We start from the raw sequence: 19,436 nt of genomic DNA, 5'->3' as shown, positions 1-19,436 counted from the left end.
ATCCTTTCAAGTGTAACCGCTGTCCACATAGTTGAATTTTTGGGATCAAGAAAGTATATTTAATAATTTAAATGGGAATCAATTTCCCATCATAACCGGTGGGGCACATCTAACTCAACTGTGAAAAGACACATCACACAATCACCTTGCTGCTGATATCATGGCCTGGGTTCTCTGCCTTCTCCCCTTCTCCTCTTGCTGGCTCCCTCTCTCCCTCCACCCACCCCTCTGTCCCGGCAACAGCCCTCCAGCTTGGGGTGGCTTGCTAGAATACATGTGAAGGTTTCAGGTCGCAGCCTGTTGGACTACTGCTGGATGTGGAAGGGTGCTCCAGCTGCACCCCTGGTTTCTTTTTTAAAGTCTTAAATGGTGCCCTCCCCCCTCCAAGCTATCATCCTTTCTCCACTTCCCATGACCACCCTCGGGCAAAGCATGGATTGTAACCCCCTCTGCCCCCCTCTGAAATTGGTCTTTGGTGAGGAATTCAGGGCTTTCCCCATATCTTCTCCCCCACCTTAATTGGGGGGTACTGCTTTTTCCTTCCTCCTCAAGTCCCTTTTTGCACCATCACCACCCAATACTTCCTTGCTTTGGCCGGAAGCCATCAGGTAAGGTTGGAAAGAGTCTCTGACTTTCCTCATTTAGTTTGGAACCACATTTACTCACTCTCCACCAGCCTGGGAATGAATATTGGGTCCTCAGCCCTGCCACCCTCTGCTGTCATCATCAGCTGATGCTGTTTTTTATCTCAGGTTTTGATAAAGTGAAAGGAACAGTCACCGGGGTACTCAGACCTGCCAGCTCTCAAAGTGCTTGGTGGTAAAACTTGGAGAAAGGCCACAGAAGACACTTGTAAGCACACACGATCCCTCTGAATGATTGTTTTCTTTTCCTGTAATTGCTTTTGCTTTTAACAATTGAAGAAGTTTTAAACAGGGTTCTTATGTGGTCATCTTACAATCCATTTGGGTCTAGTTTGGAATCTGACAACCAGAACAAAAAGAACCTTGGATTTGGTGCATTCTTTGGTTTTGGTGCTGCTGCATCTCGTGGTCCTCAGCAGGGATTGAGAAAGAACTCAGTGTGCACAGCAGATCCCCAAAATTGGTGGGCTTGACTTCCTGGCAAATTGCTGCGTTTTTCCATTTTTCTGTTCAGGGCCACTAAATGCTGAGATGTGGATACATCTGAAATAAAAGTGATTCATTGTGTTCCAAAAAAAAAAAAGAATCACAATAGACCCTGAATACTCAACACAATCTTGAGAAAGAGGAAGAAAGCAGGAGGCATCACACTCCACAACTTAAAACTATATTACAAAGTCATAGTAATCAAAACAGTATAGTATTGGTATAAAGACAGGCAAGTCGATCAATGGAGCAAAAGAAAGAGCACAGAAATAAACCCATAAATATCTGGTTAATTGATGTATGGCAAAGGAGCCATGAATATACAATGGTGAAAGGAATCTCTTCAATAAATTTTGCTGGAAAAGTGGATATCCACATGCAAAAAGAATGAAACTGGACCACTATTTTATAGCACTCACAGAAAAGAACTCAAATGGATTCAAGACTTGAATATAAGACCTGAAATGTAAAACTCCTAGAAGAAAACATAGGTGGTAAGTTTCTTGATATCAGGCATGTTATGGATTTTTTTGGATTTGACACCAAAAGCAAAGGCAACAGTGGAAAAACATAAACAAGTGAGACTACTTAAAAGCTTCTGCAAAGGAGGAGTTAAGATGACGGAGAAGCAGGGGGATCCTAAGCTTGCTTTATACCTCAAACACAGCTAGATAAATATCAAGTCATTCTGAACTCTCAAGAAATCAATCTGAGAACTGAAAGAGCAAAACTGCACAAGTAGAGGTAGCAAATGGCCACATCATGGAAGGTAGGAGCTCCAGAGAGTTATTGTGCGGGAGAAAGGAACTGAAGGTGCTGCAAAGGAGAGGGAGCCCTGATAATAGAGAGAGGAGCAAGAGAGAAAGAGAGACAGAGAAAGAGTGTAGGCATGTGGTGGTTACACAAGAAAAACTCTTTCCCAAAACCATTGACTGGGAAAAGAAGAGGGGCTGAACACTGCAAGTTTTTTAAGTGGCAGAGCACAAAATCTGAAGCTTTGTAGTTCCACACCATCACCAGCATCATGCCTGGTAAGCTTGGCAGTGCTCCAGTGGAGGAGGGCAGGGATCTGAGAGTGGGCAGCATGGTCTGAGGACACCCTAGGTCACGCAGTGAGAAATAGTTCACCTCCTTGGAGTGCATTTGGGAGTGGTGGCACGACCTCTTCAGGGACAAAAGATCCAGTCGGCACCATTGTTACTGGCATGGAAAAGAGACACCAGCTGAGGGCAGCAATCCTTGGTGCTGGGTTTTGGCTGCACTGTACCATAAACTCCCAACCACTGTGTAGTTGCACAACCAATTTCCTGGACAAAACGGCACTGGCCACTGTGCAGGAAGACCATCCCAAGAGGATCAGCGAAGATCGGTGTCACGCAGATCTCTGAAATTTGGAGATCTGAAATCCAGCAGAATGCCTGAGATAAAACACAAGAGTACTGTGCAACCTGGCAGGCAGACAGCCTAGATGCAGACAGGGTGAAGGCAGGGATCTGGTGGAAGTGGGGGACACAAGAGGGATGATTGTTTGCTCTTCTATGAGGGCTTCCTAAAGAGTGGTGGGTGGGGATTCCCCACTCCAGGTAGGAAAGAGCAGGGTGAGGTCATTTCCCCCCCTGCCCATCAGCACTGAAAAACCTCAGTGAGCAACACAGCGCCACCCAGTGGAGGCTGAAGCCACTTACAGCAAACCTTGCCTCCCTGCGCTCTGCAGGTGTATCTTAACTAGGGCAAGTCAGCCTGAGAATCAGTGCAGTAAGCTCCCTCTACCCCACCCCCAGAAGACCAGCACAAATTCACATGTACCAAGTCTACTGATCATACAATGCTGCACAGATTCAGCTCTAAGGGAAATAGGATCTAGTTTGTGTGTGTGTGTGTGGTTTTTTTTTTTTATCTAGTTTCTTTTAACAAGCAGACCAAAACACATGTAGGATCTAGCTTCCTTTTTTTTCTTGGACTTCTTCTTAATATCCATTACTCTCAAGAGCAGGAAGATAATAGACTTTCCTAACAAAAAACGGTGACCCAGACAAAATGACAAGATGAGGGTATTCACCCCGAAAGAAAGAATAAGAAGAAGTCACACCCAGGGATTTAATCAATTACAGATACAAGTAAGATGTCTGAACTAGGACTTAAAACAATAACCATAAGGATACTAGCTGGACTTGAGAAAAGTATAGAGGAAACTATAGAATCCCTTACTACAGAGATAAAATAACTAAAAACTAGCCAGGCCAAATTAAATAATGCTATTTAATTTAACCGAGATGCAAAACTGACTGGATGCAATGATAATGAGGATGGATGAAGCAGAGGAAAATATCAGTGTTATAGAAGATAAAATTATGGAAAATAATTAGGTTGAAAAAAGAGAGAAAGAAAAAAAAGAAGGAAAGAAAGGTATTAGATCATGAATGTAGACCTAGAGAACTCAGTGACTCCTTAAAATGTAATAAAGTTCATATCATAGGAGTCCCAGAAGAAGAGAAAGGAAATGGAGCAGAGAGGAGGGGCAAGATGGCGGAAGAGTAGGGTCCCCAAATCGCCTGTCCCCACCAAATTACCTAGATAACCTTCAAATCATCCTGAAAATCTACGAATTCGGCCTGAGATGTAAAGAGAGACCAGCTGGAATGCTACAGTGAGAAGAGTTCGCGCTTCTATCAAGGTAGGAAGACGGGGGAAAAAGAAATAAAGAAACAAAAGGCCTCCGAGGGGGAGGGGCCCCGCGAGGAGCCGGGCTGAGGCCGGGGCGAGTGTCCCCAGGACAGGAGAGCCCCGTCCCGGAGAAGCAGGAGCGGCACCAACCTTCCCGGGCGGAAAGGGGCTCGCAGGGAGTTAGAGCAGGACCCAGGAGGGCGGGGATGCCCTCGGGCTCCCGGGGACACTAACAGACACCTGCGCCCCGGGAGAGTGCGCCGAGCTCCCTAAGGGCTGCAGTGCGCACCGGAGCAGCTCGGAGGGGCTCGGGAGCGGCTCCAGGGAGGGAGCTGCAGGGCGGGAGCGCGAATCCAACAGCGCAGGCCCCGGAGCACAGGGTGCCGGGACACAGCCCAGGATCCGGCCTCCCCCCGGGACAGACAGAGGCCGGGAGGGCCCAGGACAGCGAGGACACTCCTGCCCCGAGCTGAGCAGATCAGCGGCCCCGCCCCGGAGCCTCCAGGCCCTGCGGACGGAGAGCCGAGAGCCCCGAGCCCCGTAGTTCCTGCGGAGGCTGAATCCAGGCTTCAAGAGTTGCCATAGCAACTGCGGCTGTTCCTCCTGGGGCCTCACGGGGTAAACAACCCCCACTGAGCCCTGCAGCAGGCAGGGACAGAGCAGCTCCCCCAAGTGCTAACACCTGAAAATCAGCACAACAGGCCCCTCCCCCAGAAGACCAGCTAGACGGACCAGTGATACTCCCCCGTGTTCCAATACAACTTGTTTTTGGCCACTCTGCACTGAGCAAAATGACTAGAAGGAAAACCTCACCTCAAAAGAAGGAATCAGAAACAGCCCTCTCTCCCACAGAGTTACAAAATCTGGATTACAATTCAATGTCAGAAAGCCAATTCAGAAGCAGTATTATACAGCTACTGGTGGCTCTAGAAAAAAGCATTAAGGACTCACGAGACTTCATGACTGCAGAATTTAGATCCAATCAGGCAGAAATTAAAAATCAATTGAATGAGATGCAATCCAAACTAGAAGTCCTAACGACGAGGGTTAACGAGGTGGAAGAACGAGTGAGTGACATAGAAGACAAGTTAATGGCAAAGAGGGAAACTGAGGAAAAAAGAGACAAACAATTAAAGGACCATGAAGACAGATTAAGGGAAATAAATGACAGCCTAAGGAAGAAAAACCTACGTTTAATTGGGGTTCCCGAGGGCGCCGAAAGGGCCAGAGGGCCAGAATATGTATTTGAACAAATCCTAGCTGAAAACTTTCCCAATCTGGGAAGGGAAACAGGCATTCAGATTCAGGAAATAGAGAGATCCCCTCCTAAAATCAATAAAAACCGTTCAACACCTCGACATTTAATAGTGAAGCTTGCAAATTCCAAAGATAAAGAGACGATCCTTAAAGCAGCAAGAGACAAGAAGTCCCTGACTTTCATGGGGAGGAATATTAGGGTAACAGCAGACCTCTCCACAGAGACCTGGCAGGCCAGAAAGGGCTGGCAGGATATATTCAGGGTCCTAAATGAGAAGAACATGCAACCAAGAATACTTTATCCAGCAAGGCTCTCATTCAAAATGGAAGGAGAGATAAAGAGCTTCCAAGACAGGCAGGAACTGAAAGAATATGTGACCTCCAAACCAGCTTTGCAAGAAATTTTAAGGGGGACTCTTAAAATTCCCCTTTAAGAAGAAGTTCAGTGGAACAATCCACAAAAACAAGGACTAAATAGATATCATGATGACACTAAACTCATATCTGTCAATAGTAACTCTGAACGTGAACGGGCTTAATGACCCCATCAAAAGGCGCAGGGTTTCAGACTGGATAAAAAAGCAGGACCCATCTATTTGCTGTCTACAAGAGACTCATTTTAGACAGAAGGACACCTACAACCTGAAAATAAAAGGTTGGAGAACCATTTACCATTCAAATGGTTCTCAATATATACCCTAAAAACTATAGAACACTTCTGAAAGAAATTGAGGAAGACACAAAGAGATGGAAAAATATTCCATGCTCATGGATTGGCAGAATTAATATTGTGAAAATGTCAATGTTACCCAGGGCAATTTACACGTATAATGCAATCCCTATCAAAATACCATGGACTTTCTTCAGAGACTTAGAACAAATTATTTTAAGATTTGTGTGGAATCAGAAAAGACCCCGAACAGCCAGGGGAATTTTAAAAAAGAAAACCATATCTGGGGGCATCACAATGCCAGATTTCAGGTTGTACTACAAAGCTGTGGTCATCAAGACAGTGTGGTATTGGCACAAAAACAGACACATAGATCAATGGAACAGAATAGAGAACCCAGAAGTGGACCCTGAACTTTATGGTCAACTAATATACGATAAAGGAGGAAAGACGATCCACTGGAAGAAAGACAGTCTCTTCAATAAATGGTGCTGGGAAAATTGGACATCCACATGCAGAAGAATGAAACTGGACCACTCTCTTGCACCATACACAAAGATAAACTCAAAATAGATGAAAGATCTAAATGTGAGACAAGATTCCATCAAAATCCCAGAGGAGAACTCAGGCAACACCCTTTTTGAACTTGGCCACAGTAACCGGAGAAGGACAAACAGTGTATGTTCTCATTCATTTGGGGAATATGAATAATAGTGAAAGGGAATATAAGGGAAGGGAGAAGAAATGTGTGAGAAATATCAGAAAGGGAGACAGAACATAAAGACTTCTAACTCTGGGAAATGAACTAGGGGTGGTGGAGGGGGAGGAGGGCGGGGGGTGGGGGTGAATGGGTGACGGGCACTGAGGGGGACACTTGACGGGATGAGCACTGGGTGTTATTCTGTATGTTGGTAAATTGAACACCAATAAAAATTAATTTATAAAATAAAAAAAAAGGAAATGGAGCAGAAGGTTAATTTGAGCAAATTATAGCTGAAAACTTCCCTAATCTAGGAAAGGAAACAGATATCAAAATCCAAAAAGCACTCAGAGTTCCCATTAAATAAAACAAAACCTAGCAATCACCAAGACATATATTCAGATTCACAAAATACACAGACAAATAAAGAATCCTGATAGCAGCAAGGGAAAAAAGTCTTTAACATACAAGGGAAGATAGATTAGTTCATGGCAGATCAGTTCGCAGAAACTTAGCAGGCCAGAAGACAGTGGCAGGATATATTCAACATGCTAAATGGCAAAAATATGTAGGCAGAATACTTTACCCAGCAAGGCTGTCATTCAGAATAGAAAGAGAGATAAAGGGTTACCTAGACAAACAAAAACTCAAGGAGTTTGTGAACACTAAACAAGCCTTGCAAGAAATATTAAAGGAGACTCTGAGTAGAGAAACAAAAAAAGACTAAAAGCAACAAAGATTAGAAAGGAACAGACCATCACCAGAAACACCAACTTTACAGGTAACACAACAGTACTAAATCCATATCTATCAATAGTCACTCTGAATATAAATGGACTAAATGTTCCAATCAAAAGACATAAGGCATCAGAATGAATAAAAAACAAGACTCATCTATACACTGTCTATAAGAGATTAATTTTAGATCCAAAGACACCTGCAGAATTGAAAGTAAGGGGATGGAGAACCATCTATCATCTATCATCTATCATCTATCATCTATCATCTATCATCTAATGGCCATCAAAAGAAAGCCAGAGTGGCCATACTTATATCAGACAAATGAGACTTTAAACCAAACTGTAACAAGAGATGAAAAAGGGAGCATTTTATCATAATTAAGGGGTCTATTCATCAAGAATATCTAACAATTGTAAATATTTATGCCCCCAACTTGGAAGGGGACCTTAACACCCCATTTACAGTAATGGATAGATCATCTAAGCAGAAAATCAATAAGGAAACAATGGCTTTGAATGACACACTGGACCAGATGGACTTAGCAGCTTTATCCAGAACATTTCATCCTAAACCATCAGAATACACATTCTTTTTGAGTTGACATGGAGCATTCTCCACAGTAGATCACATACTGAGTCACAAATCAGCCCTCAACAAGTACAAAAAGACTGAAACCATACCATGTATATTTTCTGATCACAATGCTATGAAACTTTAAGTCAACCACAAGAAAAAATTTGGAAAGACCACAAATAAATGGAGATTAAAGAACATACTACCAAAGTATGAATGAGTTAGCCAGGAAGTTAAAGAAGGAATTTAAAAAACACATAGAAGCAAATGAAAATGAAAACAACAGTCCAGAACCTTTGGGATGCAGCAAAGGCAGTCCTAAGAGGGAAGTATATTGCAATACAGGCCTACCTGAAAAAGCAAGAAAAGTCTCAAATACACAACCTAATCTTACGTCTAAAGGAAGTAAAAAAGGAATCACAAATAAAACTTAAAGCCAGCAAAATAAGGGAAATAATAAAGATTAGAGCAGAAATATATATTATAGAAACAAGCAAAAATTAGAACAGATCAATGAAACTAAGAACTGGTTCTTTGAAAGAATTAATAAAAGTGATAAGCCCCCAGCCAGATACAACCCAAAGAAAAGAGAAAGGATTCAAATAAATGAAACCATGAAGGATAGAGAAGACCACAACCAATGCCACAGAAATACAAATAATAATAATAGACTATTATAAAAAATATGACAACAAACTGGGAAATTTGGAAGAAATGGACAAATTCCTGCAAACATACAAACTACCAAAACTGAAACAGGATGAAATAGGAAATTTGAATAGACCCCCCCCCCAACCAGCAAAGAAATTGAACAGTAATAAAAAATCTCCCAACAAACAAACATCGAAGGCCAGATGGCTTCCCAGGGGAATCCTATGAGACATTTATTTTTTAAAAATATTTTTAAAGAATCTATTTATTTACTTGAGAGAGAGTGAGCAAGAGAGAGAAAGGATGACCGGGGTGGGCAGATGGAGAAGCACACTACCCTGCTGAGCAGGGAGCATGACATGGGCTCAATCCCAGATCCCTGAGATCATGACCTGAGCTGAAGGTGGACACTTAAACAACTGAGCCACCCAGGCACCCAGGCACCCTTCTACCAGCCATTTAAAGTAGAGTTAATACCTTTCCTTCTCAAATGGCTTCAAAAAACAGAAATGGAAGGAAAACTTCCAAACTCCTTCTATGAAGCCAGCATTATCTTGATCCCAAAACCAGGCAAAAACCCTTTTAAAAAGGAGAATTTCAGACCAATATCCCTGATAAACATTGATGCAAAAATTCTCAAGAAGATACTAGCAAATCAAACCCAACAGTACATTAAAATAATAATTCACCACAATCAAGACGGATTTATTCCTAGGCTGCAGGGGTGGTTCAATATCTGCAAATCAATCAACGTGATACACCACATTAATAAAAGAAAGGATAAAAATCATATGATCCTCTCAATACATCCAGAAAAAGCATTTGACAAAATATAGCATCCATTCTTGATCAAAATCCTCAATAAAGTAGGGATAGATGGAACATATCCCAACATCATAAGCACCTTATAGGAAAGACAGCCAATATCATCCTCAATGGTGAAAAACTGAAAGCTTTTCCTCTACAGTCGGGAACAAGACAGGGATGTCCACTCTCACAATTACAATTTAGTATATTACTGGAAGTCTTAACTTCAGCAATCAATTAATAAAAAGAGATAAAAGGCATCCAAATCAGCAAGGAAGAAGTCAAACTTTCACTATTTGCTGATGACATGATACTCTATGTAGAAAACCTGAAAGACTTCACCAAAAAAAAATTACTAGAGCTAACACATGAATTAAGCAAACTTGCAGGATATGAATTCAATGTATAGAATCTGTTTCATTTCTATACAACAATAATGAAGTAGTAGAAAAAGAAACCAGGGATTTGATCCAATTTACAATTGCACCAAAAACAATAAGATACCTAGAAATAAACCTAACAAAAGAGGTAAAAGATATGTACTCTGAAAACTATAGAACACTTATGAAAGCAATTGAAGAACACACAGAAAAATAGAAAAACACCCATGCTCATCAATTAGAAGAACATTGTTAAAATGTCTATACTACCTAAAGCAATCTACATATTTAATGCAACCCCTATCAAAATGCCAATAGCATTTTTCACAGAGCTAGAACACATCCTAAAATTTGTACAAAACCACAAAAGACCCCAAAGAGCCAAAGCAATCTTGAAAAAGAAAAGCAAATTTGAAGGCATCATGATTCCAAACTTCAAGCTATATTACAAAGCTATAGTCATCAAGACAGTATGGTACTGGCCCAAAAACAGACACATGGGTCAGTGGAACAGAACAGAGAACCCAGAAATGGACCCACAATTATATGATCAACTAATTTTCAACAAATCAGGAAAGAATATCCAATGGAAAAAGAGTCTCTTCAATAAATAAATGACGCTTATTGAAAACTGGACAGCAACATGCAGAAGAATGAAATTGGATCACTTTCTTATACCATACACAAAAATAAACCAAAAATGGATGCAAGACCTAAATGTGAGACAGTAAACCATCAAAATGCTAGAAGAGAATACAGGCAATAACCTCTTTGACCTCGATTGGAGCAACATCTTACTAGACACATTGCTTAGAGGCAAGGGAAACAAAAGCAAAAAATGAACTATTGGGACTTCGTCAAGTTAAAAAGCTTCTTCACAGTGAGGGAAACAATCACCATAACTAAAAGGCAGCCTACAGAATGGGAAAAGATATTTGCAAATGGCACATCTGTAAATGGGTTAGTATCCAAAATATATAAAAAACTTATTAAACTCAACTCCCAGAAAACAAATAATCCAGTTAAGAAATGGGCAGAAAACATGGATAGACATGTTTCCAAAAAAGACATACACATGCCTAATAGACACATGAAGAGATGCTAAATATCACTTATCATTAGGGAAGTACAAATCCAAACAATGATGAGATACCACCTCACACCTGTCAGAATGGCTAAAATCAATAACGCAAGAAACAACAGATGTTGGTGAGGATGTGCAGAAAGGGGAACCCTCTTACACTGTTGGTGGGAATCCAAACTGGTGCAGCCACTCTGGAAAACAGTATGGAGGTTCCTCAAAAAGTTACAAATAGATTTACCCTACAACCTAGAAATTATACTACTAGGTATTTACCCAAAGGATACAAGTACATATTTTAAGGGTATTTGCACCCTGATGTTTATAGCAGCATTACCAACAATAGCCAAATTATGGAAAGAGCTCAAGTATCCATCGACTGATGAATCGATAAAGAAGAAGTGTCATATATATACAAAGGATTACTATTCAGCCATTGAAAATAATAAACTCTTACCATTTGCAATGATGTGGATGGAGCTAGAGATACTCTGCTAAGAGAAGTCAGAAAAAGACAAATACCATATGATTTCACTAATATGTGAAATTTAGGAAACAAAGCAGATGAACACATGGTCAGGGAAAAGAAGCGAGAGGGAAGCAAACCATAAGAGTCTCTAAATAGTAGAGAAGAAACTGAAGTTTGATGGAGGGATGTGGGTGGGGGATGGGTTAAATGGGTGATGGGTATTAAGGAATGCACTTGTTATGATGAGCACTGGGAGTTATATGTAATTGATGAATCACTAAATTCTACTCCTGAAACCAATATTACACTATATTTTAACTAACTAGAATTTAAATAGAAATTTGGGAAAAATAATACAAAACTTCTGCAAAGCAAAGGAAGCCATCAACAAAAGAAAAAGGCAACCAACTGAATGGGAGAAAATATTTGTAAACCATAGATATGATAAGAGGTAAATATCCAAAATAAAGAAATTATACAATTCAATAGCAAAAAGCAAACAAACAATCCAATTAGAAAACAGGAGAGGATCTGAATAGATATTTTTCTAAGGAAGACATATAGATGAACAACAGGTATATGAAAAGGTATTCAATATCATTAATCATCAGGGAAATGCAACTCAAATCACAATGACATATTACCTCAAACTTGTCAAAATAGCTATTATCAAAAAGATAAGAAATAAATATTGAAGAGGATTTGAAGAAAAGGAAACTTTTATGCACTGTTGGTAGGAATGTAAATTGGTGCAGCCACTATGGAAAACAGTACAGTTTCCTTTAAAAATTACAAATAGAACTACTGTTTGATCTAGCAATTCCACTTCTGTGTATTTATGTGAAAAAAAATGAGAACACTGACTCAAAAAGATATAGGTACACCCATATTCAATACAGCATTATTTACAATAATCAAGATATGGAAACAAACTAAATGTGCACTGATGGATGAATGGATAAAGAAAACGTGCTAGATGTATATGCAATGGAATATTATTTTGCCCTAAAAATGAATGAAATCTTGCCATTTGCAACAACATGGATGGACTTTTTTTGTGTGTAAATTTATTTTTTATTGGTGTTCAATTTGCCAACATATAGAATAACACCCAGTGCTCATCCCGTCAGTGCCCACCTCAATGCCCGTCACCCAGTCACCCCCACCCCCCGCCCACCTCCCCTTCCACCACCCCTAGTTCGTTTCCCAGAGTTAGGAGTCTCTCATGTTCTGTCTCCCTTTCTGATATTTCCCACTCATTTTTTTCTCGTTTCTCCTTTATTCCCTTTCACTATTTTTTATATTCCCCAAATAAATGAGACCATATAATGTTTGTCCTTCTCCGATTGACTTATTTCACTCAGCATAATACCCTCCAGTTATGGATGGACCTTAAAGGCATTATGCTACATAAAATGAGTCAGACAGAGAATGAGCAATACTATATGATCTCATTTATATATGGAATCTTTGAAAAATGAGGTCATAGATACAGAGAAGGGGAAGATGGGTAAAATAGGTAAAGGAGGTCAAAAGATATAAACTTCCAATTCTAAAATAAATAAGTCATCAGGATATAATGAATAGCGTGGTGACTATATCTAATAATAGTGTTTTGCCTATTTGTAAGTTGCTAAGAGTGTAGACCTTAAAAATTCTTATCACAAGAAAAAATGTAATTATGTATGGTGACAGATATTAACTACACTTATTGTGGTGATCATTTTGCAATATATAAAAATATCAAACATTATGTTGTACACCTGCAACTAATTATATATCAATTTAAAAAACTCTGGTTGTCCTCTGGCTCTCTTGTAACTGCTCTTGCATAATGAAGCCAGGTTCATGTCCTCTAGAAACTGTGTAATTGTCTAGGAAGTGGTACTTAAAAATACCAGAAATTTGAGAAATATGACCACTTATGGGGAAGGCAACAGTATCTCAGCTGTGCCACTTCCCAATTTTTTGATCTTGAGCAAGACTCTTCACCTCTCTGATCTTTGGTATCTTCATTTTTAAAATGAACCTAATAATGTGTTCCCTACCATACAAAGTTGTAAGGGTTAAAGTGTAATAGCATATTATTCAGATTAGCACTCTTAAAATGCAAGTAAGCTCCCTATTCTGTAGGCCATTAAAATTGTACCCTACGACTAGTGTCTTCTTAATGTCTCTGATGTCTGAAAGCTACCTTTGAAAGAAACAGAGTTCAGAGGCCACCTTCAGGGATAGTGCAGACTGTAGGTGGAAAGAGTGTGCCCAAGTTGAGACAGGGGAATGTGTATGGCACCAAATCTTAGCAAGGGAGATTTTAACATTGGGGACTCAAATCTTGGAACTGGAACTCAAGACTAATCAATTGTATCCTTTTATCTCCCCCTTCCTTTTTTTCTCTGTTCTTCTCTTGTCGTTTCAGGTACATGATGATTGCCAGAGACGGTTTTCCAAGGAATGCTGGTTTGGGAGTCATCGAACATCAGTCATTCCTCCCACTGCCCTTAGCGACCCTAAAGGAGATGGTGAGTACCTAAACTTTAACCTCAGAATATATTTCATTGGGGAGGGAGGGAAGGTGCTAAGACTGGGGAAATTTTTAAATTAAATTATTATTCTCAACCAGTCAAACATTTTGGGGGAGTAGGAATGTGCATATATGTAGAGACATCTCATGTTTCTTTTGAGACCTTTGGGATAATGACTATTGATGTTCATGGTATATATGTATGTGGGCATGTTCTCTGTAGGCTCTGTCTCAATTGTTTTTGAATTTTCAGAATTGATTCCAACTTTTTCATGACTTTCAGATGTTAGATAATCCATAAAATAAGTTTGCTTGCATACAGGTGGGCAAGGATAAAGTATATAAAGGCCTAAGTTATGTTATTTTTAGAATAGAAACTAACACCAAAGTTGTCTCCAAATCTGAAACTAGCATGGTTATTACCCCAACCTGCCCTGATGAGGATAAGGGAAAATACGTAAAGGGCCTAAATATCAAGAAACATAGACCCGAAGAACAACCAAATTAAATCACTAGTCTTCTAGCCTAATGAAAGCTATAGACCCCTTCAGGGATATTTCACTCTTTAGCAATTGCTAACAATACCTTTTTGAGCATACCTCTACTTCCCCACTTTTCCTTTGCTCCTGAGAGACTCTTCTTTTTGCCACTGAACTGTTCATTTGCTTCTCCCATTACTCATTATTAAATAATGGAAGCTGTCAAGATCAAAATCACATATCACAGCTAAAAAGAGCTGACCTATTTTACCAACTAAAGTGGTATTTAGAAATCTAATATATTTACCAAGTGACACACTACTGTTTCACTAAGCCAGCAGAGAGATACACTGTCCATTAATTTCAGTTTGTGTATGGTTAGCTTCACTCTATATATGGTCAATTTCACTTACTGGAGGGGAAAGTTCAAGTCTTTCCCAGAATGTTTTCATTCATATTTCACTAATATGCTAATTTAGCCATTTCTGACATGTGTGATGTCCACTGGTCGGGAAGTGATTAGTGAACCAGCATTTCATTGACTTAAAAATTATCTCCATATTGATGCTTGCTGCCCACTTTGTTGCCAAGGAAGAACTAGCATTAGCTGACAGCAAAGAAAAGAAAGAAAAGTATATAGTTTCCTTAGAGAACAGAAAGAGGCAAGGATTCTGTAGTGATTACAACAGAGTTTTAGAACTAGACATAGCACCTGTGCACATGTGTGCACATACATATATATACACACACTCAGAGCCACTCTAGTCTCTTCCAGTTCATTTTCTAACCCTAATACAGATACATCCAGATAGACATTGGTACAGGGAATGAGCCATCCACACAGGCTTCTGCAGGCAAGCATACTCACATTTTCCCATAATGACCTCCATAGCACAACGCTAACTTCACTCAAGGATGCATGCATATATTATTCTCAGATCTACTCAAATGTTTACTCACATAAAGTCACCTACCAGATAGCAGGAGAGGTGATGAGGTAAATGGCTTGGTAAATAAGAGATGCTTGATTGGTTAGGAGAAGGAAGGGACTAGCAGGAAAATGGGATTGATAGAAGTGAAAGAGTGGCAAGCTAGTCAGCCAAGAAAACTCAGGCTGCTATGAAAGCCAATATAGTCTTGAATCTGACTTTGCTCACCCCAACAGGGAGATCTAGGGAAGATGTCTAAGCAGAATGAAGGAGGCCCACCTCAGCATTCTACCAATCACCCCAAATGGGTATTAAGGGGCTGTAACCTCTTCTTTGTAATTAGCCCAACAGGCTCTGTGCTTCCTATCCTTATGGAAGTTGAGCTTTTTAGTTTGTTTTTCTTATCCTATATCACTTCTTATTCTTGTTATAGATCATCAACTAATGGCATTGCTACTTTCTTTTGCTTTCCAACAATGACATAATGTTATTGCTTAGAAGCTACTGAGTTAAGCCATTCTTTTTGTATAATATCTCATTTAATGTCCCATTTAATGTATAGTTTTGAGCCTTTCCTTCTAGTCATCTGCAATCTTGATCCAATTGAATCTCACTCTTGAGAGACTTTCTTTCAATAACAGTTGTACTCAGGTGCATTATGAAGGTTAGATGAACTGACGTTTGTTAGAGATGGTTTTAAAATACAGGAAGGGGATCAGTAAGCCATCCTTACACGAATTTAACACCCTTTAGTGATATGAACTGAACAAATTTGAGAGACACTATAGGCTCCCTGTTTTGGGGCACTGTGGTTGTATTAATGCAGCTCAAAGAAGCATAAGCATGGGGTTTTTTTGTCTTTGTTTTTGTTTTTTGAAAGGCTCTTTCAGGATGTTGAGTCATCTGAAGTTTAAAGTCAACTAAATCCTCTAAGCCCTTTTCATACTTGATGCTGCCAGACGAAGTTCCTATTGTCCTATTCTGGTATGATTTATGTCCTTGAGCCTAAAATCCAAGCTTCACATTTATCCCCTTTTCATCTTGTTGACTTTGACCCATCTGACCCTTGAGGTTATTTTTCAGTCTTGATTCTGTCATCCAATGGTTCTCCCTCCAGTTTTGAGCTCTTCAAAGTTGAGAAGCCAGACTTCTATGTTTTCATTTGAATTGTTGATTAAAATTACTAAGTAGTACAGGGAACTCCCTTACAGTTAACATCAGCCTATTCAAAAGCAACTTTGTGGGCACACTTACCTGGTTATGAATCTGCCTAACATTGCTACATTCCAGCCCATGATGCCACACAATTTTGTCACCTTGGTCACAAGATACTCTTGGCAAATTTGGCTTTGCTCAAATTCAGATGTTCTCTAACTGTGGAGGAAAATGTTAGACAGGGCTGCTCTTGTCTTCTCCTAGGAATAGCTTTCTACCAGCACTGCTTCCCTTTGTCTTCCCATCTGTGACCAAATTAGGTTTGACACTGAAGTTTGAGTTTGAGTGAATTATAGCATTTTCTCTTTATCTCAGTTTTCCACCCCCATCCTGGATTATTTTATTCATCATTGCAACATGATGCTGTTGCACATAGGGAGAAATGAACACCCAGAAAAGTTACTACACTTGATCTTAGCCAAAAGGCTGAGAAGCGATACACCCAGAGAGGTTAAGATGTCTGCTATAGGTTAGTGAATAAATCTGGAGGGCAACCAGCTGTGGTACACAGCTGCATTCTGTTGTAGAAGTATACTGCAGAAGGCAGCCCACACTCCAAGCTGCCAAATGATTTCAGTTACAACCTCATGGCTATTTAATCTATAGATAACAATAGCATAATTATTTTTCCTATTTCTTAATTTAATTCTTGACTAGTTAATATATTCACATAGCTCAAATTTTTTTAAAAATAGAAATATATAAGCACATAATATTTAATTAAAAAACTTACTATCTTTACTCTCAATCTTCTCAATCTCCAATAGCCCCACCCCATCCTCACTCACAGTAAGTTGACTACTGCCATTAGTTTATTGAATAGTTTCCAGTATTTCTTCCTGTATATACTAGTGAATATAAACATATATTCTTATCCCTCCCCTTTTTAATACTATACACATTCCTCTGGATGTTGCTTTTTTTCTCCTTCATAGTATATTTTGAAGATCTTTTTGCATCAACAAAAGGTTGCTCCTCATTCCTTTTTACAGCTACAAGATATCCCATTATATGGATACATACCATAATTTATTTGACAAGTCCTTTATTGGTGGATAATTTGGTAGTTTTCAGTCTTCTGTTATAACAACACTCAATGAACAATCTAATACAGGTCATTTTACATATACATCTATAGGAAAAATTCCCAGAGGTGTAACTACTGGGTCATAATACATAGACATTTGTAATTTTCATAGATGCTGTCAAATTGCTGCCCATAGGGCTTGTGTCACTGACTGAGAGTTCATATTTTCCATGTCTTCCTCAATCAAGTGTATCATCTATTTTTTTAATTTTTGCCAATCTTCTGAATTAAAAAAATGGTACAATCGCCTAGTTTTAATTAGTATCTTTCTTATTTATGGGTGAGTTTGGTCATCTTTTCACTTTTAAGAAGAAATTTATATTTCCTTTTCTCATCATTGTAACACATAGCCCATTTTCATCTCAACACTAGGAAACAAGTTAGTTTTCTGAAGGCTCACTTTGCAGATAAGGAAATGGAGGCCCAAACAGCTCATGGTAGTTAGTCTCATTGCCACTGTTGCCTCACCTTTAGAGACTGACTAACCCATCGTGTTAAAAATCATTGGGCATAAACAGGTCTATTCTAGGACCCCTGAAAGGAGAGTCCTTACTTTTAAGCACAGCTCACACTTACACTAGATGTTAGCATGAACCTGTTTCCATAAATCTTTTCATTGGAGTACATACCCAAAGTCACATGATCACCTACAGAGTATAAGCAGGAGATTGCTGAATAAAGAAAAGAAGCACTGAGCAGAATCAGGTTATCAAATAAAGGGGAGGTAAACCTGAGGCCAGGTCATGAGCTGGGGCTGGCATTGTTGGTTGGTAGGGGAGCAAGCACATAAAAAGATACTACATTTTTTTAGAGGTGCCTAGGTGGCTCAATCGCTAAGTGTCTGAATCTTGATTTTGGCTTAGGTCATCACCTCTGGGTCATGAGATGGGGCTCCTTGCTGAGTGTGGAGACTACTTAAGATTCTCACCCTCTCCCTTTGCCCCTCCCCCACAGCCGTACCCCTTCCACCTGTGTGTGTGCACATGTACTCTCTCTCTAAAAAAATTAAATTAACATTAAAAGATACTACCTTTATTGACGATTTTCATCAAATATTTTGTGACCTGACCCCTAATGTATTGTACCATATTAAAACAGTCTCACCCTTATTTTTTAACTGCTTTATCTAACATCTTGTAATTTTATATGGTTCCTGTCATCTCTCTGACCTCATTTCTGCTACTTAACCCCTCACTCACTCCACAACAGTCATGCCATTCTATTCAGTGGGCCTCAGACATCTCAGTCTCCCTTCTCTGGGTCCTAGCCTTATTCTTTCTTCTGCCCCAAAAATTCTTTTCCCCTATATCTGTATTGCTCACTTTTTCACTTTGTTCAAGTCTCAAATATCACCTCCCCAGAGAAGCTATCCCTGACTACTCTGTCTAAAATAACAACCCCTGTAGTCTCCATCCCATTTCCCTGACTTCTTTTTCTTCATATCATATTATTTTCTATATTTCTTCATTATGTTGTGCCTCCCACCATTAGAATATAAGTTCCATAGGAGCAGAAACTATTTCTATCTTGCCCACCACTGTTTTCTCAGAACATAAGAAGGACAAGCACAGAGAATGCCCTCAATACATATTTGTTGAATGAATGAATGAATGAATGTCTTAACTACCATTGCATCAACATATTACCTTTTGTAAAACAACTGTTTTTTATTTTTTTGTATATTTTTTATTGGAGTTCAATTTGCCAACATATAGTATAACAGGGTACTTCCTTTGGATGTGTTCAGGAAGGGTAACTATTTCCAAGCTATGCTACTGAAGGGAATAACAGACTCCCCTTATAGCTGTGAGTCCTAGCGAGCCCTGAAAGTTTGGTGCCTGGCTGGCTGACCAGCTTAGGATGCCTTCAAGTTCTCCTGGCCAGGGGTCCCTGGGTGGCTCAGCAGTTTGGCGCCTGCCTTCGGCCCAGTGCGTGATCCTGGAGCCCTGGGATCGAGTCCCACATCAGGTTCCCTGCATGGAGCCTGCTTCTTCCTCTGCTTGTGTCTCTGCCTCTGTGTGTGTGTGTGTGTGTGTGTGTGTCTCATGAATAAATAAATAAAATATTTTTTTAAAAAAA

General features: G+C 39.7%; 1 protein-coding gene and 1 pseudogene across 1 annotated transcript in view; one reads left to right on the top strand and one right to left on the bottom strand.

Annotated features, from left to right (window-relative positions):
* DGKK (diacylglycerol kinase kappa) overlaps positions 1 to 19,436 on the top strand; it is a 169,074-nt gene that overhangs the window by 96,377 nt on the left and 53,261 nt on the right. The window contains exon 10 of the mRNA XM_055338021.1: positions 13,543 to 13,645. Within this exon, the coding sequence (XP_055193996.1) occupies positions 13,543 to 13,645 (103 nt within the window). The remainder of the gene's footprint in view (positions 1 to 13,542; positions 13,646 to 19,436) is intronic.
* On the bottom strand, positions 16,540 to 16,708 carry LOC129518986 (U2 spliceosomal RNA; annotated as a pseudogene).

The sequence above is a fragment of the Nyctereutes procyonoides genome, unplaced genomic scaffold, assembly GCF_905146905.1.
Source record: "Nyctereutes procyonoides isolate TBG_1078 unplaced genomic scaffold, NYPRO_anot_genome, whole genome shotgun sequence".
Lineage (NCBI taxonomy): Eukaryota > Metazoa > Chordata > Mammalia > Carnivora > Canidae > Nyctereutes > Nyctereutes procyonoides.
The sequence above is the reverse complement of the archived record's forward strand: the minus strand, read 5'-3'. Positions and strand labels throughout refer to the sequence as shown.